We start from the raw sequence: 26,890 nt of genomic DNA, 5'->3' as shown, positions 1-26,890 counted from the left end.
GAAGGGAGGCAAACAGAGATAGGAAACGGAGAGTTCGAGAGTCGAGAGGTGTTTCTTGAGCGAGGATTTGGACTTTCAGAAGGGTGAAAAAAGCTAATTCCTTTAAGATTCATAGATTTCAAAATAACGCATTTAACATACACAGTAACTGAACTACATTACATTGTTCTTTGAATGAGCAAAACAGAAGAAGTTGTGCTCACAGACTTAGTTGCACATAACATGACAATAAGCAGATCCACATGAAGAAGGAAGAACCATGATATGTCAAAAAATACTGCACTAACTGTCTTAAACTGACAAAGTTTGCTTGCTGACAATTATTTGAGTCGACAGTACAGATCCATACTGCATACAAGCCTCCCAGCAGCAAAACTCAGAACTCTGTGTTACAAGAGTGTCTGAAGCAGTATACATGCTTCTCTGTAAATCCAAAATTTAGATTACAGAGATAAGTCCCTCTGCTTCATATCCAGATGGCTGAAAAATATTCTGAACAAAAGGGAAGCTGGGAATTCTGGATTCAGATACACTCAATATACTCATTTAGCTGGTACTCATCTGACCCCCTTCTTTATTCAAATATTGTCTACAAGCAGTGGTTCTCAGACAGGGGTACGCAGAGGTCTTCCAGGGGGATACATCAACTCATCTAGGTATTTGCCTAGTTTTACAACAAGCTACATAAAAATCAACAGGGAAGTCAGTACAAACTAAAATTTCATGCAGACACTGAAATGTAAGTGCATTATTTACATTCCAACTGACTTATTTTATAATTATATGGTAAAAATGAGAAAGTAAGCAATTGTTCAGTATAGCATGCTGTGACACTGTGTATTTTTATGTCTTGATTTTGTAAGCAAGTAGTTTATGTGAGGTGAAACTTAGGGATATGCAAGACAAAACAGACTGCTGAAAAGGGTACAGTAGTCTGGAAAGGTTGAGCGCCACTGGTCTACAGGGATTCTCCCTTTGAGAAAACAGACCAGCAGTGACAACACTGAAAGAAGGTAAGTCAAAGGAAGATCACTGAAATGGAGCCTAGACGGACTGTTCTCTTGAACTGGTGAGCCTATCTAGCTAACAAGAGATGTTTACCTTGCAGAAGGATTAAGATAGTCAAATACCATTTTTGTATCACAAAACTAGAGACATTTCCTTGCCAGGCAATAGAAGCTGCTTTTTACCTAGTAAAACATGAACCAAAATCTTCAGGAATTGTGGCACCACACGATCATTTGAAGATTATGAAAAATGTTATCCATGTATAACATTTTCCAGGCAATTTTCAGCCTGAATTACAAAAAGAGTGTAATGAATAGACCTATTCCTATCCTGGTAATTACTGGCAGCTCTTTTAACCTCTTAACTATGTACCCTAGTTCTATCAATAAAAGACAACATGGACTTAGGAAAAAATACAGACATTAATAGACTTATTTAAAAAGAAATTTAAAACTACTGACAGGCATAATTTAGGTTGCAGGCCCACTGCAATCTTATCTTTGAGAAATCTGGTGTAAGCAAGAGTCATCAGGACGTGCGTCTCACTTATTCTCCTGGCTGAAGTTATTATCCACTTGGATGGAACATCATTCAAGGAAGGTGGAACAGTGTCTATCCCCAAGGGCAACTACATAAATCTGTGAGCGCAAAGACTAAGCCCTAAAAACTGGAGGCTACCAAGAACAGGAGGGAACATAGTTAGCAGCATTTTTTAAAGTATAGTGACTACTGAGTGTGCAAAAACTGAAGAACCTTGAACAGGAGAGTGATAAAATGATATAGCTGCTAAAGTAAACTTTAGCAAATTTAAAGGTAAACAATGTCAAAGGTCTCACCTTTGCCAGCTGTAATCTCTATCAGAAGATAAAGTAAAAAGCCTTTTCATTTTCAGAGCATAAATTTGCTTTGTAGGTTTTCTACTTTCTAAACAGAAGTTATAATTGCTTATTTCTCAAAAGTGAGCAAGAGAGTTTACTGAAGTTCCAACTTCCAAGCATCCAGCTTGATCCTAGATCAGAGGTAAGCAAACTTTTTGGCCTGAGGGCCACATCAGGGTTCCAAAACAGTATGGAGGGCCGAGTAGGGAAGACAGTGCCCCCCCACAAACAGCCTGGTCCCCACCCTCTATTCGGCCCCTCCCATTTCCCATCCCCTGACTGACTCCCTTAGAACCGTCAACCCATCCAACCTCCCCTGCTCCTTATCCTGACCCCGTGCCCCTTATCCAATCCCCCTGCTCCCCACCCCCTTACCATGCCGCTCAGAGCACCAGGACTGGCATCCCCACCGCCAAGAGCGCTGGCAGCATGGCAAGCTGAGGCTGTGGGGGAGGGACAGTAGTAGGGGAGGGGCCGGGGGCTAGCCTCCCCAGCCGGGAGCTCAGGGACCGGGCAGGATGGTCCTGCAGGACGGATGTGGCCCGCAGACCATAGTTTGCCCACATCTGTCCTAGATCGATCCTTGATTTAGAGCTCTAAGGCATATTGCCATATTTACTGTAGGTTCTGGGACCAATGCTAAAATGAAGTGACTATCAATATTGAACGCCCAGGTTGGCTCTGTTAATATAAAGTGAGCTCTGTCCTGCTTCATTTTCAATTTAGTGTTACTCTTTAAATGGGATCTGTAAACAGGATGCTCCTCGACAAAGACATAGTACCCTAACCAGGGTACTGTGCATCAATAATTGAAAAAGACTTTCCATGAGATGATAAAATGCTTTGAGCGCCCACACAAACTGCTCCTAGCTCTGTGACATTTATATGAAAGGTCTTGTGTGCTTCATGGTAACCTGTACCTAAACTATGCAGCAAGACCGAATGAACTACATGTTAGAATGGTAATCCCCAAAAGCCTCCTCTACCATCAAACATGGAGATTATTACACAGGGACTAGTAACAACTCCATAATTAGAGTTGTTTTCTAAAAATAGGACAACAGATTCCTGTTTCTCTCCAAAACTAGGTGGGGCCAGTGTGAAATTTCAAACATGGTATTTATGCCTCTAATTTTCTATGTAGTTCTGAATTGGGCTCCATCTGAATTTCTTCCTTGAGAATCCTACTGTTCATTATGGACTAGTAGCTCTTCAAATACATTTCATCTCTACTCAATTTGTTGTAAATATGTATCCTGAGCAGAACTGATCCAATGGGCAGTTCGTTGGGGTTTTTTCCCCACTGGATTTAAGGCATTTTTATGTTATTCATATAACAACTGAAAATAAACCTCCTTCGCTGATTCTAGGGGCAGGCTCACACACACCTGACTGGCAGATGAGGGCTGGGTGCCCATAATCTTCTCCGTGAAGACTATACTTTTCTGTCAAATTTTATTATGCAAACACCAACTCAGGTGCAGCTGCTGACGGATAATATACTCTGTCAACAGCTGCACTTCAGTCCACTTGTCCATTCCCACCTTCATCCAATCCCCACTCTCAATTAAGCATTAAAAAAAACTAGGATATTCCTTCAAAAAATTCATTATGCAACAGTTAAATAAATAAAATAAAATAAAAGTTACCACAAAAAAAAATACTTGACAAATTCATAAAAGCAAACAAATGAAAAAAGTTAAGCCAACTATCAATATATTCTTCTCGTTCACCCACAAGCACATGCATTGCCATTACCACTACTTCCAAACACAACAGACCACGCACTGCAAGGCACACCAACCTATCATCCCCTTAACTACACACACAGTTTTTCCAAACTACCTTCTTTCAACATAAGCAACTACACCACCAAACATTTACAACTGCTAGCATTAGGGGGGAAATAATTTAATAAAGGCTTGTGCACAGAAAAGCGAAAGAAGTTAAGAGTTAAGGCTGTGGTTACTCCGCAAACATGGTCTGTAGTGGCTATGGAGTTACTACAAGTCTGCAAAGACAGTCTGTCAAATGAAGCCATGTAAGTCCATGAAACCTTGAAATCCAGAATCCAAGACAAAATAAAATGGTGCAATAGGATAAAATGGATCAAATAAGTTTTCTGAATTTCTTTAAACTGTGTGGAAACAATTACACAGTCACAAATGTCAATTCAGGAACAGTTTTTCTGAAAGGCACCATAGGAGTTTGAGCAAAAATGTCCTACGTTCACTGAGACATTCTAAGTAGTACTTTTTGAAGAGTCAGCTACATTCCTTGGAGATAGAGCTCTTAGAAACCAATAATTGAGACATAGACAAGTAAGTGTATTTCTTGCCACCTTAGGCATATAATTGCTACTGTTCAACATTTTATGTCTACTCATGGAACTATACATATTTGTTGACTTTGTCTCATACTCATGTATAAAAAGTCCTTGCTGCTTCTTTCAAATACAAAAACAAGTACAATTTCCCCTTAAGCTTCCCTCGATACTGGTCAATTCTATTACTCCTAGATATAGTGGGGTAAACACTTTCCCAGGAATGGAGGCCTTTTAAAAAGAGTGAAGAAAGGAAACCGGGAGGTGTGACTGGAATAAGTTTTTTTCTAAATGACAGAGTACCCACTGGTCTGCACAAATTCTACTCCATGCTCGAAATAAGAGCAGCTTTCAAAAAGGAGAACAGTTTTGTTACAAGCACTGGATACTGACTAAGTTTCTTGTCAATATTGCTGACCAGACGCTGAAGCAACAGAATTACTGATTGAGGCTGGAAGAGCTGATTTCAATTTACAGCGTTTTCTAGTCCCCTCCTCCTCAGCCTGCTAAAAAACCTGTTTCTGAAAGCTTAGAGGACTGCTACCGAACTAAGTGACTAAGATATCTAATTCTAGGTTTCAGAGTAGCAGCCGTGTTAGTCTGTATCTGCAAAAAGAACAGGAGTACTTGTGGCACCTTAGAGACTTACACATTTATTTGAGTATAAGCTTTCGTGGGCTACAGCTCACTTCACCGGAAGCATGCAGTGGAAAATACAGTAGGAAGATTTTATATATTATATATATACATATACACACACACACAGAACATGAAACAATGGGTGTTACCATAAAATCTGAAGTGATCTTTCAGTATAATAGCTAGAAGAAACCCAATGATTCTGCTGTGGATCTGCTGGACTTTGATGAGACAGATGTTTCAGTAATGGAAGCATCTCATCTAAAGTGTAAAGCGTTAACAGATAAGGGCAGCTTCATATTCTTCACTGGAAAGTAGTTGAGGATCACGTGTGCCTTGAAGCCAAGAGGCTCCATCTCATCATCTGTTCAGTTGGTACGCCCACGGCCACGACAGATACTTCCATACCTTAAGTTCCAAGGATGCATGTATTCCCCAGAAATGAGGGTCCATAAAAACAAACCATTTTCCTTTGAAATTTAGAAAACGTCTTCATTTGCAATAAGTTATTTTTAGGAAATTTAATTCATGCTTTTACAATATCCTACAAAACATGAACATGATCACCAAGCATGACTTACTGTTCTACTGTAGCCAACGTTACTTTTACCCTAAAAAATGTGACTTCGTATCACCATAATCAAATCAAATCCATTTTATTTATATAAATTAACTCTGAAGAAGCAAGATCCTTCAGTTGAAATGTCAATTCTCATGTCACTGCCCACCATACTAATTAAGAACAGTATCAAACTTTCTGACAAGAAAAGGATACAGCAAAGGAAAGCTCCAGCAGTTTGACCAGTTCTCCCCACTGACAAGACACGGCCTTGAAGGCCCCTAGATTCTGCCCCGAACGTCTGCCCATCCATACAGCATTCCTGATCCTCATCTACAATGCCATTAGCTAAACCTTTAGTCCCTATCACATGCTTGTGCCCTACCAACACATTCCCCAACCACTCAAACACTGATTCCCCACCAAGTGCAGGGAACAGTGTAGCACAGATTTACTGTCTTTAAGTAGCATTAATAAACACCAGTTTTGCTGCCAATATTTCCACCAGGTTTGGAAATGGAGTCTGCCGTGTGGACTAGCCGTTATCCGACTTTCACCTTGGTCCTCTTAAGAGCCTTGCACACTGACCATGCAGTACTTTTGAGAAAGGGCTTTCATGCGTTTGGAGGAGAGGATGAATACCACAAAGATTCTGCTCCCACCTTCTGTACTGTCATGGCTAATTTCTGATGGCCTATACCCAGCATAAGTACACTGAAGCACAAAGCCTTCAGATACTCTCCTGACCGGCAATACAAAAGAATGAGAATAATAAAAGTGAAAGAGGGTGCTGTCATTTGCATAATCCATATTAGGAATGCTATTAAACTTTGATTTCACCAAATGCAGAAATTATTTAAATACGGTTATGTCAGTAAGTTCCCAGTAGCCAAATGAATCCCTAGTGTTCATTGTTGTGTTGTACTAATGAAATAATTTTAACTAAAATGGTCAGAAAGTACGCACAAGCTCTTTATCAGTGTTAGTCTTTGAGCTTCAGTATGCTCAAGGGACATGCTACTTTAGGTGTGATAATTATTGAACTCTTACATTTTTGCTTGCTAAGAAGCCACAGAAGAGCTCCAACAGAGAATTTCATATTAACCAAAACTAACAGGGCACTTAATAATAAAGTCTGTGATTACCCTCTAAAAACATTTATTTAGCACTATACTTGTGGGTGCAAATTCCAAGAGATTGGTTAAATTGGTAAGAGGTTTACCCTAACCTCTTTTGGGGAAATTTTAAAGAAATTTATCTTATATCAGCTGCATCAGAAATACTTAACAAATTTTAAATATTCATCCACAAAATAATATTAAGTCCTTTACTCACCAGCTTACTAAAGCACCAATTATCTTTTCCAGACCCAACTCTTCACTAATTAACTCTGATGCCGGGAAATACCTGAAAATTCTAATATCAGCGAGTCAAATGAAACCACAAGGAGATTACATGTATACAGGACGATCAAATATTTTAAAAGCAGCAAAGAGTCCTGTGGCACCTTATAGAGTAACAGATGCATCCGACGAAGTGGGTATTCACCCATGAAAGCTCATGCTCCAATACGTCTGTTAGGCTGTAAGGTGCCACAGGACTCTTTGCTGCTTTTACAGATCCAGACTAACCTGGCTACCCCTCAAATATTGTGAATTATTTCTTAAAAAGAAAAAAAAGTGTGATAAAACTTTCAGGAATTAGAATTCTGACAGACACCCCAAAGTAGTAAGAATGAATGGAATAAGGAGCACACAGTTCTGGGCTTTGCAGACTGGAATCTACAGTGTTGCATAATACTGACTGAGATGGTAAGGGACTACATGAATTTAATATCAGAAGACAATGAAACAGAGAACAAATACCAGGTCAGGTATTTAAGGCTTAATGGGGACCTGAAAAAAATATCCTACAGCCCATCGTTCTGTTCAAAACTGGTTTGCTAACTTACTAACATCTCTCCAAAGTGACTAATTCTTCCCCAGGAAACTTTCTAGGTGAGTTGACAATAGATAGAAAAATCCTTCCTCTAAATCAATACCATGTACCACATTGCAGTGTACTACTCCATTTCTAAATTTGATTTTTGAAAGTCAAGTATTTCTAATTACCAGTTCAGAAACAGGAATCTCTCAAAATTGCTCAATCTACTTTACTTGAAGTTGTAACGACTCTGTTCCAGCAAAGAAATTATTTGGAAAAATTGGAGAGAGTCATTGTCTATACAGTGTTCAGCTGTTTATGCAAGTGTTCAGTCATATAAATCTGCAGAAGCAGAAAGTTGCACATTATCAAAAGTCAGGAAGAAGGTATGGACTGAGGTCTAAGACTAAGCAAATATGCAAAGTTATATGCTTACCCCTCATATGTGCAGTGTGCATACACATTTATTCATTTTTAAAAAGTTAACCTTACAAATTTATTGTCTCCTAAAAGCATACTGTGGCTAATTATGAAGCATTTACCCTAGGAATTTGCTAGAGATTCAGGCCATAGATTGAAGTGCCTGTAGATTCTGCCATAACTATACGAAGGTAGGTTTGCCATAGTTGCACTAATTTTAATTTGCAAGTTTGAATTTACTTGAGATATAGATATTTTCTTTAATTATAAGTGATCTAATATGCACAGAAAGATCATCACCCATAACCTAGAAGTATGTTAACATCCTACATTGGCATATACAAGGGTTTTGGGGTTTTTTGTTTATTTATTTATTTTTTTGTGTTTGCTTTTTTTTTTTTTGGTATAAAACTGCCATTTATCTCTCAATAGTGTAACTTTATATATGTTCCTACCCTTATCTAGAAATACGGGTAACCTAAGAATAACTTAATATTTCTGTGCTTCATGACTAATTTAAAATTCTGCATAGAGAAGAGGAGGTTACTTACCCTATGCAGTAACTGACATGCTTTTCCAAGAGATGTCCCTGTGAGCGCTCCACTCCAGGTGTTGGTGCGTCCCTGCGCCTTCGCTCGGAGATATTTACAGCAGTACTCGTACTGGTCACGCACACGCAGAGCCTGCCCCCCCGCTCTGAGTGTACCTTAATAGCATGCATGCGCAACTGGTCTCCTCAGTTCCTTATCTACAACGGAGGCTACCTCAACTCTGAGGTAGAGGGAAGAAGGGTGGGGAGTGGAGCACCCACAGGGACACTCATTTCGAAGAATATCAGTTACTGTACAGGTGAGTAACCTCCTCTTCTTCAAGAGATGTCCCTGTGGGTGCTCCTCCCCAAGTGACTTAAAAGCAGTGCATCTCAAGGAGATAGGGACTTCGGTTTTGGTAGGAATGTAGTAGATAATACAGCTCTGCCTAACTGTGTATCAGAGAGAGGGCTTAGAGTAAGAGCATAATGCTTAACAAATGTGTGTTCAGAAGTCCACGTGGCCGCTTTACAGATGTCAGCCAGAGGAACTTTGCATAGAAAAACCACGGAGGAAGCCACAGCCCTAGTGGAGTGAGTTCTGATGCCGGCTGAAGGCATAACTTTCTTTATTTGATAGCACAGTCTGATACAGTCAGAAATCCAATTTGAAAGTCTCTGGGTAGAAATAGGTGTCCCTCTGAAGCACTCTGCAATGGAGAGAGATACTAGAAGACTTTCTAAAGGGCTTGGTTCTATCCAAATAGAAGGACAAAGCCCTGCATACATCTAACGTATGCACTGTGGATTCAAAAGGGTTTGCATGTGGTTTAAGAAAGAAGTCGGCTCATTGATGTAAAATGACAAATGCACCTTTGGAAGAAATCTGGGGTGTAGTCGGAGGGTAACCTTGTCCTTAAAAAATAGTGTGTACGGTGTGTCCGCCATGAGAGCTGCTATTTCTCCTGCACGTCTGGCGCAGGTGATTGCCACTAAGAATGCTGTTTTCATAGAGAGGTGTAAGAGAGAGCAAGTGGCTACGGGCTCGGATGGTTGTTGAGTTAAGCAGGAGAATACTAACTGAAGGTCCCAGGGAGGAGTAGGAGGTTTAATGTCTGAGTATAGGGATTGGAACCCTTTGAGAAAATGCTTGGTGATTGGATGAGCAAAAACAGAGGTATCGTCAAGCTTGTCATGAAACATCGTAATAGCAACTAAGTAGACCTTGATGGAGCTGCAAGAAAGGCCAGATTGTTTACGGTCTAATAGGTAGTCAAGTATGGGCGGAAGTAGTACAGAAGTAGGAGGGAGTTGTTTAGTTGAGCACCATTGTGTGAATCACTTCCACTTTTGGAGATAGCAGAACATAACCTACTCGCATCACCTATACAGGAGCACTCTTTGAACCTGCTCAGAACATGCTAGTTCGTTTTGAGAGAACCATGTAGGAACCAAGCTTTGAGGTGAAGCATGGACAGGTTGGGGTGAAGAAATCGTCCATGTTGCTGTGACAGGAAATTTGGAGTGAGGGGCAACGAAATCGGTGGGCAAATTGACGTTCTGGTGAGGAACAGAAACCACGTGATAGAGCCATGATAGAGCAATCAGAATTACTGTGGCATGATCTGTTCATATCTTTGTCAGAACTCTGTGGAGAACCGGTATTGAGGGGAAAGCATACAGTAAGTGTTGACCTCATGAGATCAGGAATGCATCTCCTAGGGAATGTTTGCCCAATCCCACTCTGGAGCAAAATTCGAGACATTTTTTGTTCTTTGCAGTTGCGAAGAGGTCCAGGGTTGGATAGCCCCAACACTGAATATATTGTGTATGTGTATGATCGTGTCGTTTATCTCCCATTCGTGATCCCACGGAAAACGTCTGCTTAGTTCGTCCGCAGTGGTATTCAGGGCCCCAGGAAGATAGGTGGGTGATATCTGGATGATGTTTGTGAGGCACCAATTCCAGAGCTTCATGGCTTCTGTGCAAAGTGAATGAGAATGGGCCCATCTCTGCCTATTGACATAGAACATGCAGGCAATGTTGTCTGTCATTATCTGAACATGTTGGTTCTGAATAAATGGGAGGAAGCGACAGCAGGCATTGCATATGGCTCACAGTTCTAGAATGTTTATGTGTAGGGAGGCTTCGGTGGAAGACCTTAGCCCTTGGGCTGCGTGGTAGGACGTGTGTGCTCCCCACAATAGTGACACCAGGAAGTCCCTTGAGTGTTTGAATTGCCCTGCCCCAGTGCCTCTCTGAGGGGAGGGCTGAGTGAGAGGAATTTGTTGTGAGGAGGGATTCCTCTGCACTGGAGTCCCAAGCATTCCTACTGGCTAGTTCAAAAGCTGATGGTGCCGGGAGAGTGAGAGGAGCCTGAAGGGGGTCAGACAGGCTAGTTTGCGTCAGCATCACTTCCATTGTGGTGCCAAACGGTGCACTGTGAAAGGCAAGCAACTGAAAGCCTGAAGCCTCAGCACTGGAGGTGTGCATGACCGCTGTAGCCACAGGCGGGTTTTGCACAGCGCCAGAGGAGGCCAGTGCATCAAATGTTCTCAGCCAGAGGAGTGCGGGGAGGGAAGCAGTCCCTGGAGAAGGCTTGTCCCTGCAAATACCCTTTGCGGGTGAGACACACTGATTGTTTTGGAAGTTTTCTTTTGTCTCTTTAAAGCAGGGGGGCTGCGGTGTACAGCAGAGTTAGAGCCCAGGTCTGAGGCTGGTCCAACAGATTTTTGCAACAGGAACAGTTTTAGGCACAGCTCCCTGTCTTTGCTTGCCCTGGATTTCAGCTTGCTGCAATGGGCACATTTTTGAGGAATGTGGGACTCCCTCAAACATTTCATACATTTAGAATGGCCCTCTGAAAGAGGGATAGCATAATTACAGTTAGAGCAGCGCTTAAAACCTGGAGAGCCAGGCATGTCGGAAGCAGCTGCTCTGACAGGAACAAAAAAGGGTGTTTGTTTTTTATTTTATTTATTTATTTTTTAAAGAGAAGGAAAAAAGATACCTAACTATTACTGGTAAGCTAAACTAAGAGGGAAAAGTTGAACAAGGGAGAGAAGAAATTTTCTAATGAGTCTGCTGAGCTCCATCTCAGGCCAGGGATGGTAGAGAAGCACCGAGACAACCGGTCACGCACACGCACTATTAAGGTACACTCAGAGCTTAGGGGGGATTGGGAGGGGGGCAGGCTCTGCACGTGCATGACCGATACAAGTACTGCTGTAAAAATCTCTGAGCAAAGGCGTAGGGACGCAACACCACCTGGAGTGGAGCATCCACAGGGACATCTCTCGAAGAACAACTATGGCATAGTATTGTCTCAGTATCCAGCATACTGATCTACATACATGTCATGCTGAGTGTTTAGGGTGCTATTTATTAAAACTTGGTCATTTTAACTAGGATTTTGTATAAAATGATTCAATTTCCCCTCATATAGTTGTCCTCTGGTCAAACCTTTTCTACAAATCTATAAACTTCAACAATCTTTATGTCCTTGTAAGGGATAAATGATTGACAATCAGAAGAAAATAGTGACAGAATGAGTTAATTATATCAATCTGATCTGAACTCAGTTCACTCATCTACTGCATACTTCTAAAATGGAATGATACTGAAGTCGTGCTTTTAAAGTATGCACTGGCATTTATACACAGCATTGTGTTTTTACAACTGCACCTTATACAGTGAAATGATGGTTCCCAGTGGTAAATCCCAAATTCTTGAGCTCAAAGAAAGCATAGTGTTCCATAATTACATTTCATTGCACTCCAGACTTAACGTTAAAACATCAGCCGTAGATATTTCAGTCATAGGATATCACATTTTTATAATTTCTGATATGAACTACAAATCCAAGAACTACACTACTCGCGGTGTTTACTGGAAAAACTAGAATTTAAAGGAAAGCTTCAGGCAGCTCATTTACTGCTTCTCAAAGTAAAACCTTTATTGCAGCTCCCTAATAGAGGGCCTGCAGTTTAAAGTTTCTAACTTATAAATACAGAAAAAATAGTCTCATATCTTCATATAAAACAACTGTAGTTCTATTAGATCGTTAGTACGCATATTATCTTCTGGTATAAAGTTCACACCCTTCCAGAAAGTGCTGGTCACTAGAGTCACATACATGTCCATTACTAAACTCAACATTCACTACAAGATTATAGAATCATAGAATATCAAGGTTGGAAGGGACCTCAGGAGGTCATCTAGTCCAACTCCCTGCTCAAAGCAGGACCAATCCCCAGATTAATTTTTGCCCCAAATCCCTAAATGGCCCCCTCAAGGATTGAAGTCACAACCCTGGGTTTAGCAGGCCAATGCTCAAACCACTGAGCTATTCCCTCCCCTATAGTCCACATTCCACTCCAAGTCTGTGCTGCTTAATCAGAATTCATATTAGAGACGAGGAAATAATAGGAAAGGCGCATCTTACTCCCAACCCTATTTCCCTATCTATTTCATTGAATAGATTGCAGAGTTACTAATTAATCTATTTCTCCTTCAAGCACTGTTAGTTTAGGTCTCTAGTCATGGCAGACCAAGTTACATTAGGAACACAGAGCATCGGTCTGATCCAGTATGGTAATTTCTACTTAGTGCAGTATCAGCTGCATTAAAAGGTGCAAAAAACCCTGCATAAGGCAAATATGGAATAACTGACCCTCAGAGAAAGTTCCTTCCTAATCTTCACTAGTTAAAACAGTTTGGTTTGTTAAATGACGCATGAGGATTTAGATCCTTCCCAATATTCTTGTTAAAAAAATCCCCTGCGGACATATTTTGCCAATTCCAGATATCTGTGTTCTTCATGTAAGTGGCAAAAACTTGTGTATATAATGTCATGGTGTACTTCACTGCCACATGATGTTAAGGCCAACAGTTAGTAGTATTCATAATAGTATTCAGTTTCCTCAATTTGCCACTTTTCATGCTCTTTAAAATGTCCCATAGTTATTGTAGTATGAGAAAGAATAAATAAAAGTGCTTGGTCTACCTTCTCCATACCACTTACTATTTTCTATGCTTTTATCATATCCCTTCTTATTCATCAGTAGCACCTAACGATTCACTTTTCATGTTGGTAATCACTCGCTACTCTCCTCTGAAGCCCATTTATTTCTACTTTTTTTTTTTTTTTTTAAATAAGGGGAGGGGAGAGAAATAAAGATGACCAAAATTGAACACACTACAGACCAGGTTAGTTGTGAGAATCTATTCTTCCTATACCTACCAACCAACAACCTTCTGGCATTCTTGGAATCAGTATGCTCACACATACAGAATTACTGGACACCCTAAAGGAATTTCAACTCAAGATCTACAAATCCAACCTGTATTTTCCCTGGCTTGTGAAAGAGTCATGGGCAACTGATACCACTCATGATCAAAATAACCAATGCTTCATTCAAGGAAGAAATCTTCACTTCCTCTTTCAAACAAACAATAGTCTGACCAACACTGAAAACCTCATTCTGGATTTATCGGTCCTAACTACCTACCACCCAGTTTCAAACCTACTGTTTTTGCATCAGCTCAGACACTACCAAAGGCCAGCTTATCTGATTAAGGCTAATACCTCTTATACACCCAGCACAACCTGGTTTCACTCTGGGTTATGGGATGAAAGCTGCTCTAGTGGCACTGAAGGATAATTTCCTGTGGTCAGTGGAAGAAGGGTAGATATCCATTCTCACCCTCCTAGATCTCTTTGCAGCATTTTATTAGGGATGTAAAATAGTAAACAATTACACAATTAACCCGTAAGCATTAGTCTTACCCGTTAACCCCGAGCCCTGGGAGGGCCAGCACACCAATCTCAGAAGCAGCCCTGGCCCCGTGCCCTCCCAGAGCAACCCCAGCCCCCCTCCCTTTAATCAGTTAACCGGTTAAATGATATGATTTTAATTGTTTAACTGGTTAATCTTAAAATGATATTTACATCTCTACATTTCATATTGTCAACCTGAGAGGTGGCAGAGGTCCAGGGAATATGGTGAAAGTCTTTCTGGAGGAAAGACACTGAAGAAGTAGTAATGCGAAACTGCAACTCCACCACTAGTCCTCACTTGTGTAGTCGCACAAGAATCAGTTTGCTCGGTCTCGTCTTATTCAACATGTAGATACAGCCATTAGGGGAAGTGGTCAGATGACACTGTGAAGTGACGGCAGTATGCAAATGATACAGCTCCACCTTTTCTTCAGCAAATATGACCATGTCACTGCCACAATAATGACAAACTGCTTTGACAACATAAGCTAGCTGAAGCTGAAACCAAACAAAATAGAGGTGGTGAGCAGAAGAAAGCACTATGAAGATTTTACAGCCACAGTGTCTTCTTCATTTGCTGAAAGATACACCTACACAACTGGTCAATTCAGTTTGTAGCTTAATACTCACAGAATCCTTCCTAACATTAAGTTCTCAGACAGCAGTACCACAAGTAATGCTTATCCATGATCTCCATTGGCTAAGAGGCACCATCCCTTTCTAGTAGACAATCATCTAGCCTCCTTTACACACTCCCACCACCTCTCAAATGGACTACAGCAATGTAGCATATCTGGACATAAAGCCTTTGGCACTGAGGAAACTGCAACTAGTATAGAACACTACAGCAGCTCTCCTCGGCTACTCATAAGTACATCTGTCCCATGCTCTCTACATTGGTTTCCCACTGAATAATAATCTTCAAGGCACTCAATAGCCTGGATCCAGTCTATCCAAAAGATCATCTAAAGCTCTGGGATGAAGGTCACGATCAACAGCTCCACTCCTCTAGCACAATGAAACTTGCTGTCATAAAAATAAAGCTCATCTATATAGGAGACAGGGCTTTCTTGGGGGTCAGTCCAAGGCACTGGAATGAATTCCCACCGGAAGTACAGACCCATCACAAACCTCCCACCTTCCTCTTCCAGGTGCAAGGTGTACTTCATCCTTGCCTTCTCTGATATTTAGCAGCAATAAAACACTCCAGTGCACACAATTCTTCTCCCTCTGGGGAAAATTATAAGAACCAACCACGACAGATGTTAGTCATGACACTTAAAGCATTATTAGAAGGCACTGTGAATGGTACAAGAACCTACACAGAACAGAATATTACCACTGATTTATATAATGGAATTGTATTTTCAGTATTTTCCATTACCAATACTTCCTGTTGTTTTTGTTTCTTCATTGAATTGTCCATAAGGATGTCTAGGTCTTCTTCCTGAATCATTATAGCTAATTCAGAACCGGGTAAGGAGTACAAGTCATTCAAATAATTCCGTCCTATGTTCATTACTTTTTATTTGCCAACGCTGATTCTGACCTACAACAGTGTTTTGTAGTGCCCATTCATCTAGCTTGGTTAGGTATCACTGAGCATTTTCTGAAATTGTCACCTCACTGCTCGTTCCCTTTTCGTATTACAGAACCTTGCAGCATGCCATTCAACTCTGTCCCATGAATGAAAGTTGATTAAGCTTACCTACTTGAAGTTTTTAACAAGAAATAGTTATAGAAAGATTAGGAGAACTGTTCTCCTAAATTAGGCATCTGACATACAGAATAAGTTACATAAAAATATTAATTGAATGACAGATCATGTTGCCAGTCTCCATAAAGAAAAGGAAAGAATGCTGAAGATACTGCTTTGGAAATAATGGAATGTTTCCCCAAGACTTTTAGGCAAGACAGTTAATTCCACCCCTTTTTGTCCATAAACAATCATTTACCAAGTTAAAATCAATTACACCTGTACAAACCCATGGAAGACAGTTGGGGATGTAAAGGTGTCACTGATAGCAGATTTAAGGAGAAAGCAGAATCTTGTTATTGGTGACAATACATCAGGAGGAACGTTAACACTGCTGAATTCTCAGTTCTGTATATATTTTCCAGGGTTGACAGCTGAACAGTAAAAATACTTTTTACCTATAAATCAAATACATCTGACTGGAAATCAGAGAAAAAACACAGAATTCCCACAATTTAATTTTTGCAGAATTACTTCTCAGTGCTGAATCACACAAAGTGAGTGTGGAATTCAATGCAGTATAGTCTATATCTTCCAAGTAGAAGGCATAATAGATTTTTATAAAAAGCTGTTAGGACTTCTTAAGCGCAATGAAATACTTAGTGCAGCATATCACAACCCAGGATGCTAGACTCAGATTTCTGGTCTAGACTAAAAAAAATTGACTCTGGTTCTCTAACAGACTATCTTAATGAATTAATTGGTGGAAGGATTTGAGCCTCTGCTCATAGTAACAGGAACCAAAATCAATAAGCTGAGGCACTACTCAAGGAGCCAAGATCTCTGCTGCTTCTGGCGCAGTATCTAAGAACACATGCTGCAAAGTGATATCACTACGGGAAAAATCTCCTACATCTGAAATTCAGAGAAACAGTACATTTTTGGCTCAAGTCATTTGTTTAGATACTGTCTGTCAGAAAGACAAAGAATCATGGCGGTAGTATGATGCAGGAAATGCCATTCCCGAAGTCAGACAAACAGGGGTGATGAGCAAGCTCCTCCCTATATATTTCCATAACATATGCGAGTTGGTTGTCTGTCAAAATTGACTTATGGAAGCTTAAAGTTAAACCATATGAAGTCTGGCCTCCTCTTGTCAACAAGCCAACGTGACACCACTGAGCCATGCCTATATCAAAATTACAGTTGATGGCTGAAGGAAAATTGAAGGTACCCTCCTGCAAGGGATTTGTGGAGCAGGAGGGTGTTCCGGGATGGGACCAAGGCATTCGGGCGGGGGGGGGGGAATCAGGGTTGTGGCAAGGGGTTGGGGCGTGGGAGGTGGTCAAGGGTGCAGGCTCCAGGAGGCAGTGCTTATCTCAAGCAGCTCCCAGAAGCAGCAGCATGTCCCTCCTCTGGCTCCCATGTGGAGGCACAGCCAGGCAGCTTTGCACACTGCCCCATCTGCAGGCAGCGCTGCCACAGTTCCTGAAAGCAGCAGGATGTCTCCCCTCTGGCTCCTACGCAGAAGAGCAGTGTCTGCCAGGCAGCTCTGCACGCTGCCCCGTCCACAGGCACCACCCCTGCAGCTCCCATTGGCTGCAGTTCTCACCCAATGCGAGCTGCAGAACCGGTGCTTGGCGCAGGGGCAGTGTGCAGAGCCCCCTGGCTGCTCCTACACGTAGGAGCAGGAGCGGCAACATGGCACTGCTTCCAGAAGCCATGTAGAGCAGGGCAAGCCCCAGACCCCACCCCCCAGCAGGAGCTCTAGGGCCGGATTAAAAAGTCTGATGGACTGGACGGGGCCCCCAAGCTGTAGTTTGCCCACCCCTGGTCTTGCACCACTATATCAGTTTAGAAACAATATCAGTATATATGTAGCCACTGTGTCTAAGTGCTTATATCAGTATAGCATATTCTTGTAAAATCTGTAAATAAGCTATACTGATATACGCATCCTTAGACCAGTATATCTGCATCCACATTAGGGAGCTGTACTACTTTGCCAATTTTTGTACCACTATAACTATACTGGTTTAGAAACAGCGTTTTGACCATTTGTAAGAAGTCTATTGTCTTCTGAAACATGGTCACTAGTGACCACACATCCTGAAACTTTACAAAAGTGGACAGATTCTTAACTCTTTATAGTGGTTTCACATGGTGTCATGTAAAAGTTGTTATTTATGTAAGTGTAGAAACCCTTGAAGCATAGAGCTTTCAGGAAAAACCTTCTGGTTTTGCAAGATTAAGATTTCAGGAAAACTATTCACTTTTTAATTTCTTGAACCTAGCACTGTGATAAGCAGTTTCAGACTGTGTCCAGGACAGTCCCTCTGCATTTCACAGCCTGAGTTTATAGATTTCTCATGTCTGATATCAAGACCTAAAGACTGAAATTAGACACACTCTGTATGAAAGCCCAACTTGAGGAGTCTTAAGTGTTCTGAAATCATTACCAGGTATTTGGAAAAGGTCCTTTGAGATGCAGAAGAGTCAGAAAGGAGTCATGTGAAATCTGAACATTTACATGTATTTGTTCAGTTTTTCTTGGGTCCAATATGGCATAAGCTATTTGTATTACAGTAGCACTTTGAAAGCTCAAAAGTAGAAAGCTGCAACGTGCTAGGTAGTGTATAAATAGAAAATAAAACAGACTCTGCCTTGAAGATTTTACAATCTAATTAGACAAGACAGAGACAGTATTAAGGGGCAGGGAATATGAAAAACAGAGTGAGCAACGATGGTCTGCATATATCATACTAATTCCATGATTTTTGTTGGTCTGCTTCTGGGAGGGTTTTTGGGCATATTTCCATCTCTTCGGCATAAGGAAACAGCTAAAATAAAGTTATTCCGTTACTACTCAAGTATCTGTATTATTCTTATTGGAAGGAAGGATATGATTTTGTACTTTTCCTGAGTCTAATCAGATGGTTCCTTGAAAAAGGGGACAAGGTGGAATTAAATTCGGGTATCCCTTGCTAAACGATTTCTAGGATCTATCTGAGCCAACAAATTCTATGGCATACAGCCTCATAAAAAGAAAAGCTATCATCATAATAGGATTGGAAAGGTGGTCATCCATAAAGTGGATGTGAGAGATGATGCACTGACTGGACTGCAAAATAGTGCAGAGCTAATGACTAACTACCAATTTAGCTTTAAAAAAAATCAAAAACAAATTACTAAATTACAAGAAGAAAGGTCAAATGAAAATTTGGAATGCAACACTGGAGGTTTCAAATCCAATCTGAATTATCTGAAGATGGGAACACAGATTCTTAGCCCTCGTCAATACCACAAACATATGTCAGTATAACCATGTCACTCGGGATTTTTCACAGCCCTGAACAACATACTTTAACCGACCTAACTCCCAGTGTAGACAGTGCCACGTCACTCGGGGGGGGGGGGGGGGGGCGGCTTCTACCGTCAGCACAGCTACCGCCTGTCAGAGTATAGGTACTCCACCACTGATGGGAAAAGCTCTCCTGTTGGCGTAGGTAGCATCTTCACTAAACACTACAGCAGCATCAATGCAGCTCTGTAAGTGTACACAAGCCCTTAGCTAGAAGTAAACATTTCTCATATAAGCTGAGAAGGATGTACGTGGTCTAAACAGCCATTTCTTTAATGAGGATTTTTACCTCCTGCCAAGCACACATGTATTCCAAGCAGCATGGCTCTATGCTGATAGTACCCAAAGAAAGAGTAAAATCTGTGATCCTTCCAATCTTGAATCTATTAAAATTATAACCTGCACTTAATTTGATATTCAAAACCTTTACCTTCCCCAACCCCACTAATGCACCCAACCATAAAAGGTGCAGATAAACTTTCCTTTTAGAAAGCAATACTTATGGGTTCAAAAGAAGCTTTTACTGTGATCCAAAGGAGGAAATCAGACATGCAATATACATTTACAGAGGACTATAAGTTTATGAATTAAAAAAGATATACTTACATCTGGATATTCTTTTACAGGCACATATAGTTTCTCTTGTAACTGTACAATAGGTCCCACAGCATCTGGTAATTCTGCACTTCTCTTCTCCGTACTACCATTTAATGTGTCATTATACATGTCTTTCCGTACTCTGCTAATTTCTGTGGAGAGGGGAAAAACGTATATTATGTATTAAACATGATAATATCTTGTATGATAGTGATTTTATCTTAAAGATTACAACTTTCCAGCATTAACACTTCTCCTCCTAACTTCATGAAAGTCACTGGGAAGTGTATACACAAACGTGTAGCTTTTTTTTGTTCTTAAATTATATTAGTGTCCATGCTGATACTTGAAGGGAAATTTCCTCCCCCCCCCCCACGTTTGGCAATCTCTATCTAGACAACCTATTTAGGAAATGAACTGCTCTCAGGTGGAAAAGTGTCATGTGAAATTCCTAAAAGTCCAGGAAAAAATGTGCACACAAAATTTTAGAACTTCGAAAAAAAAGAGCAGTTAATTTATCATACCATTTAAATATTAGGTGTAAAGGTTCCAGAAAGATAAAAATAAATTTTACTCATTCACATGATTTAATTATCAAACATCACCACAATGAATTCTGACAGTAATCCATACTTGGTATTTGGTTGATAATTATAGTATCTGGAAACTAAAAATGGTACAATTATTATAATTAGGTTCTTGTAATTTTAGAATACTTCTCATACTAATTCAAACCAAACCACATGAAGGATTTTTATTTATTATTTTTCTAAATTGTCAGTATTCCATTTGCATTTCTTTGCACACAAATTGAGCCTACAATAATTGCTGTCGTAATTCATTTCTTTTAGGTATAAAAATTAGCACAGCCAACTTCAAACCTAGACTTCAGCAAAACAACATGAACACCAATTGTGAGTGAGTGAGTTAAAGTCAATGATGAATTATGCAGTGAAGGATATAAAGCATCAAAAGGTCTATATTCCAGATTAGTTTTCCTTATTCAAAACACTGAATTTGCATCATAGGATTAATTTTTTACCTAATTATTTTGAGCTGAGGAAAGTTTAAATATCCAACAGTATTCTGAAATGGAGATTTTCCTACAATAAATTAATAGCATTCGGTAATACTGACCAATAGCTAAAATGAAAACAGTGCATTCAAGACTCAGAGGCAGGATGATCCAATGGCTAGGGAATTAGCCTCGAACTTAGAGAAGTCCTAGGTTCAATTCCCTGCTGCATCACAAATTTCCTGTGTCCTCATGGTGTGGTTGACTGTTGACCCATTACCCAATCCGGGAGGAAATATGATCTGGGGTAAAATATAATCTATTTTCTAAGCATGTATATAGAAATAATATTGGAAGTTACTGAAGCTGTAACAGCAAGTAGAAAAAAAATACATTACTAAAAATAGGCTTGGTTATAAGTTTTAAGCATGAAGTATTAAAGGGCTTAGTTAGAGTGAGGCCCAGAAGAAATTGGAAGTTGACATAAGTTAGCATGTATATTAGTCCCTGACCTAAAGTTATAAAATTTAGCAATATAGATCTTGTAATAGTTTAGCAATGCATTGTCTGATACACAGGTAAACCACAAACATATGATAGCATCACAAGGGATTTTTGCAATAAAGTAATCACGTATTGAAACTATTGGGACATTAATCAACGCAAAACAGATGTTAAACTTTTGACTAACTACTGTTAGCCAGAATGCCACACATGGGTAGAGGCTGAAACCTTATAAAAATATGTGGACATGTGCAGGTGGAATAGGAAAAGGTGTATAAAATACACCTCTACCCTGATATAACACGAATTCGGATATAACATGGTAAAGCAGCGCTCCAGCGGATCAAAGCAAGTTCAATGTAACGCAGTTTCACCTATAATGCGGTAAGATTTTTTGGCTCCCGAGGACAGCATTACATAGGGGTAGAGGTGTATGTTGTTGGAACAGGAAAGGAGGATGATATGGGACAACTGAGTATGAAGCCTAGCCAAGCTTGGGTGCTTTTTTTCTTCTATCTTTGTTTCAAAAAGCTCCCTAACGTTTTAAGAACAAACAATGCAGGAAGTCACTTTACTGTACCTATTTTATTTTTATACTGATGTATATTGATTTTTCTTAGAATTTTAATTATCTATGTCTGTATTAACTGAAGCTCAAAGTTTGTGTGTACGTCTATTTTATCTTCTTAATTAATTCTAAGTAGCCATGTGGGGGAAAAAACCTGTTTTGTGACTAGTGCCTCTTGTATCCCAATAAATAATTTTATAATTGTGATAACTGATAAGGCTACATTAGGCAAGTCACTTAGAAAACTGAGGCACACAGAGGCTCTCTGTAAAACAGGGATAATACTTCCCTACCTCACAGGTTGTTGTGAGGATAACTGGATTAAAGACTGTAAAGCACACAGCTATTATGGTGATGGATGCATGAGATATTATGGTGATGGGGGGGCAGAGAGGGAGAGTCTCCTTGTGTAACTAAGCAATAAAATATTTTAAGTTAACCAATATAAAATTATTCAGGTTGGTCATGGAGCACCATTTAAATAGAATGTTTTGAGGTTTGTATTTATTTCTTTTTTTTTTTTTTAAATAGTATACTTGTTTTTCAGCTCCTCTGGCATTTATAAATGTATTTTTTCTCCAACGGAAAATACAACAATGCACTGAGAAACAGCGAAGCTGTCTATACAAAGTATTAAATGCACAAAGTAAACAAACTGAAAAATTATTTATGTTGACTGCTTTCAGGTATAGTAATGTAACTTTTGTAAGTACAAAGTTTTCAGAAAGAAAAAGATTTTTCAAATTGACATCCCTTGGAAAAGGATCAGCTATTTTTTAATTAATTAATCTGGTCAATCCTTTAACTTGTAAAATTTCTGGACTTATCTACGCAAATAATAGAACATTTAATAAGGAAGGATCTTTGATATTTCTTTTAATATCAGTAACCAAAGAAAAATCACTCCTTTACGCCTTCCAGGCATAATGCAGGAAAGGTGTCCTTGAAACAAAATCCTTTGTGTGTGTCACAATAATATAAGAGTTCAAAAAAAATAATCACCAAAATGCACATCATACAATTAAACTGGCTTTCTGCAGAGCCAGAAACTGACATGGTGATTAAGTTCTGAAGACTTTGTATTCTAGACTAGATTCCTACTGACAACTAAAGCTGTGAAGACTGTTGATCCCCTCCCACCCCCGCCTTAAAATAAAAGGTCCAATAGTTGCCCTTTTTAAAAAATAAATAAATAAAGTGTGGGAATGAAGATTCCCATCCTCCACATGTACGTGACTCTGAAGAGTTACTATAGACATATCTGAAAGGTTTTTGTATTAGGAACATTAGATAAATTATAATCTGAAAATGAAAGCTAAGCATTCTAAAAGTTAGATAAGGTACACTGACAATATTAAAGGATTAATATTGAAAACAGGAGATTGCATGCAACTCAACTGTTAGATTAGCTTGGTTTGCTGCTGACCAATACTGCAAAACAGCTGAACAGTTTATGAATTTTTCTGACTCAACATGACTAAAGTTGAAAGAAGTGACATGAACAGCTGAACTGAATAAAGTAATGGAAACTTCATTTCTCTAATGTAAAGCCTAAACTCTGTAAAGAGCTGTTCAGTGGCAAGATAGACTATACATGGGGTCATATCAGAGTGCAATAATCTTCAAGTTCAAATGTCCTACTGAATGAATCCATATGTCCACTGAACTTCAAGGGCAGAACACTGCTGAGTTTTGGTGATTCTGCAAGAAGATATTTTGCAATTCCATCATCACTAAAACTTCCCTCCTTGATCATTTAAGATCCTGCTCCAGGCCTTCCAGGAGCACTTCATCATAAACTTCATTCAAGACTAGTCTTTTCATCTTCGCAACCCAAAAAATGCCAACCATCTGTCAGTGATCATGTCAAAAACAACTGAAAATCAAATTCATTAATTTGGTAAGAAAGGTGTAAAAATCACACAACACACATGAATAATTTAAATAATTGACTGAAGAACTTGGTCTTTGATATTCTCCTCCAGAGAGAGAGAGAGAGAGAGAAAAAAAAAAAGAAGCATTTAGCAGTGGACCTGTGAGTTTAAGAAAGAAGAAAATTTAGAAGCAAGAACTACAAGATCAGACATCAATGCAAGATGGCTGGTTAAATATGAGGAAAGACCAGCAAGTGGTGGACTTGGTCAAAATATAGCAAACACACGTGAAGAGACTATTCAGAAAGGCAGCAAATTTACAAAGAAAGGAGGCGGTTTCAGAGAAACTTGACAGATTAGAGACTGAAGATACTGTTACAGTGGAAATCTGGCGGATATACTTAAATGAACCAAACAAGGAGATGATGAAGTCTCACCTCGCTAGACTTGTGTGTCCAGGGTTTTAAGTCCCTGAAGATCTGGCAAGGGTCTCCAGTGTGACCCTCAAAAAGGCACTTTAGGCATCTGGAATTAGGCTAACTCACCAGCATAGATCTTTTGTAGTAGGCACAGAGCTTAAAGCCCAGAGATTGAGGAACACCCTGATAACAGGTGTTGACCCCCTGTAACAAAAACTCCGACATCCAAAGTTGCTACAGAAGATGAGAAAACCTATACTTAACTTACATTAACAAGTACTACTAATTAATTATTTACAGAAGAGAGAAACTCCCTGGAGCGGGAGACAACTTGCAATAGAAAGCCAACACACTCCAACTACCAATCGCAGGTGGTAAAAAGGAACTGAGGGGCGTCAAGGATGTTCCTGCCCCTTATGCTATCAGGTAGCAGCACAGAAGTGCTACAGGTGCGTGCATTAACCCAACAGGTACTGCTAGGGAAAAACCATCTGGCTCTGGTGCTCTGGGCATGCATATTCCAGAAGAGAAATGGACATGTGCAACCACTGAAAGAACATCTTATTGCATCTTTGCTGCCACTCCACAAGTTTGTCCAACTAGCAAGAGAAGCAGCAGAAAGGAAAAAATCTCAAAACATCAGTGGTAGCAAGCTATGAACACGTAATTTGGCAGAAAAAACATAGTACAAGTCTACATCACAACATCCATGGAAGACACTAAGAGCCTGCTACTTCTCTGCTACAGAAACGCCAATAGTTCAGAAATGGAGGAAATATAATTTTAATAGATTACAAAAAATATATTATATTACAATTAATTTTAAATCAAGGTCATTAAAGTCACTTAAAATAAATCATTGATTTAAGTCAATTTTTACAAAAACATTCACCAAATTTGAAATTGTGCTATTATGGATTACAATTTAGATTGGACTACATTATAAATGCTGTTGGACAATGACTTCTTATCCTACCAGTAGGCAAAAGAACAAAATGCTAAAGTTATTAAAACTATTTCATTTATAACTAATAATAAATCTCAAGTGGCATCAAACCTCGATCAATACAAGCCAAGTCTACTACAAGGTTCACACTGCAAAATTGTTTAGAGTTTGGAACTAAGTTGAAAGTTGTGAAAAAAAAATTAATTCACATTTACACAAACCCTGTTACTGAAATAACCACATTAAATTAAAAATGCAACATTTAAGAGAACTGAAGTCCATGATCAAGAATAGCTAGACAGTAACAACGCATTTCCATTATTCAGACTTAAGGTGCTTTCAAAGCTTTCAAAATTAAAATTCTTGAAAAGGAAACTGAAACTGTATCTGTTTTATGCAGTTTGTAGCATGTAGTACAACAGTCACATGATGAAAATAGTCATTACAACTCCAACAGAAGACATAGCAGTTAAAATCTGAGACACTACTTTTATGATCAAATCTGTTTTCTCAAGTTTGAGATTCCCCCTATTGAAGAGCTGTTGCATTTCTCTGTACTGAAGAACATAGCTTTCTGAAATGATAAAGCTGATTTACAGCGGAGTTTCTCCTGGCAGAAAACTACTTCTAGCCTAAGCATATTCATAAGCAAATTTCGAATCCGAGGTTTACAAGTAAAAATGGGCACACACAAGGTTTAATTATATGTACTAGAAAACAACAGTATTAAAAGTAGGCCACAACAGTTTCAGAACACATTCTGTCATCACATAACTGTGACTCAGTAAAAAAAATTTTCAAGCTTCTTTCACACCTCAACAGCTTCAGCAATTGAACATGAAATCCTATGTATAGAAGTAGTATTGCCTCTGGTTTGAACACCTGGAGCAATTCTCCAGTACACTTCTCTAAACAATATTTGTTAACTTTTGGCAGTCAGTATCCTGTCTATACTCTTCACAGATTTTCCATTAATTTAGGCCACTTTGAAATGCAAGTTCCTAGGTGGAATTTTCAAAAGTATTAAGGCATAACACATACATGGCCATTTTTTTTGCTTGTGTCTGGCAGCTGCAAAGTGATTATTGCTAAAGAATTTAATCATATATAGATAAAATGAGCTCTGATATTCTTTCCTTCTAAATCTTCTGACAGTAAGTTTAGGGTGTTAGAAAAACAACTAAATGAAACTACACTAATACACAAGGGCGTAAATTTGGGGAAGTATGGGGGGAGGGGGCAAGGGCACTGCCCTCCAAGAGGCGAGATAGGGAAGGACACGTGGGGTCATGTATCATTCCTCTGCCCCACCCCCATTTGTATTCAGCCTGCGGGGGGTGTAGAAGATCTCTTCTTCAGACACTGCGCCTCCCTCCGCCCCTCCCCTGCTTCCCCCAAAGCAGGCCAAACAGACCAAGCCCTCTAGGTGGGCAAGGGGCAGGATGGAGCAGCTGTTCCAGGTCACTCCCTCAGCAACTGGATGCCACCTCCTGTGTCTTCGTGCCCACCTGTTTCTTGTACAACAGTAAGTACCCAGGGAGGACAGAACAAGGGGGACAGGGGGAAGTGACAAAAGGGAAGAGGGTATAGGGCAGGGGGAAGAGAAGGGGATGGGGGAGTGAGGCAAGGGGGATGGGATGGGATGGGATAGGGAAGAGAAGGAGATAAGGAAATGGGGCTGCATGGTTGTGTTGCAAGGTATTTACATGCCAGATATGTTTAATATTCATATGCCCCTTCATGCTTCAGCCACCATTCCTGATGGCATGCTTCCATGCTGATGACACCCGTTAAAAAAAATACATTAATTAAATGTGTGACTAAACTCCTTGGGAGAGACCTATACGTCTCC

The 26,890-nt window shown here is 39.8% G+C and overlaps 1 protein-coding gene across 7 annotated transcripts in view; it reads right to left on the bottom strand.

Annotated features, from left to right (window-relative positions):
- QKI (QKI, KH domain containing RNA binding) overlaps positions 1-26,890 on the bottom strand; it is a 332,733-nt gene that overhangs the window by 236,696 nt on the left and 69,147 nt on the right. For all 7 annotated transcript variants that reach the window (XR_012655572.1, XR_004371961.2, XM_032767744.2 and 4 more), the window contains exon 2: positions 19,722-19,864. Coding sequence is in view for 5 of the 7 variants with exons in the window: in XM_032767744.2 (XP_032623635.1) it covers positions 19,722-19,864 (143 nt within the window). In the remaining 2 variants the exon portion in view is untranslated. The remainder of the gene's footprint in view (positions 1-19,721; positions 19,865-26,890) is intronic.

This window comes from Chelonoidis abingdonii, chromosome 3 (assembly GCF_003597395.2).
Source record: "Chelonoidis abingdonii isolate Lonesome George chromosome 3, CheloAbing_2.0, whole genome shotgun sequence".
Taxonomy (NCBI): domain Eukaryota; kingdom Metazoa; phylum Chordata; order Testudines; family Testudinidae; genus Chelonoidis; species Chelonoidis abingdonii.
Note: the sequence above shows the minus strand (reverse complement) of the source record. Positions and strands in the feature narration are given on the sequence as shown.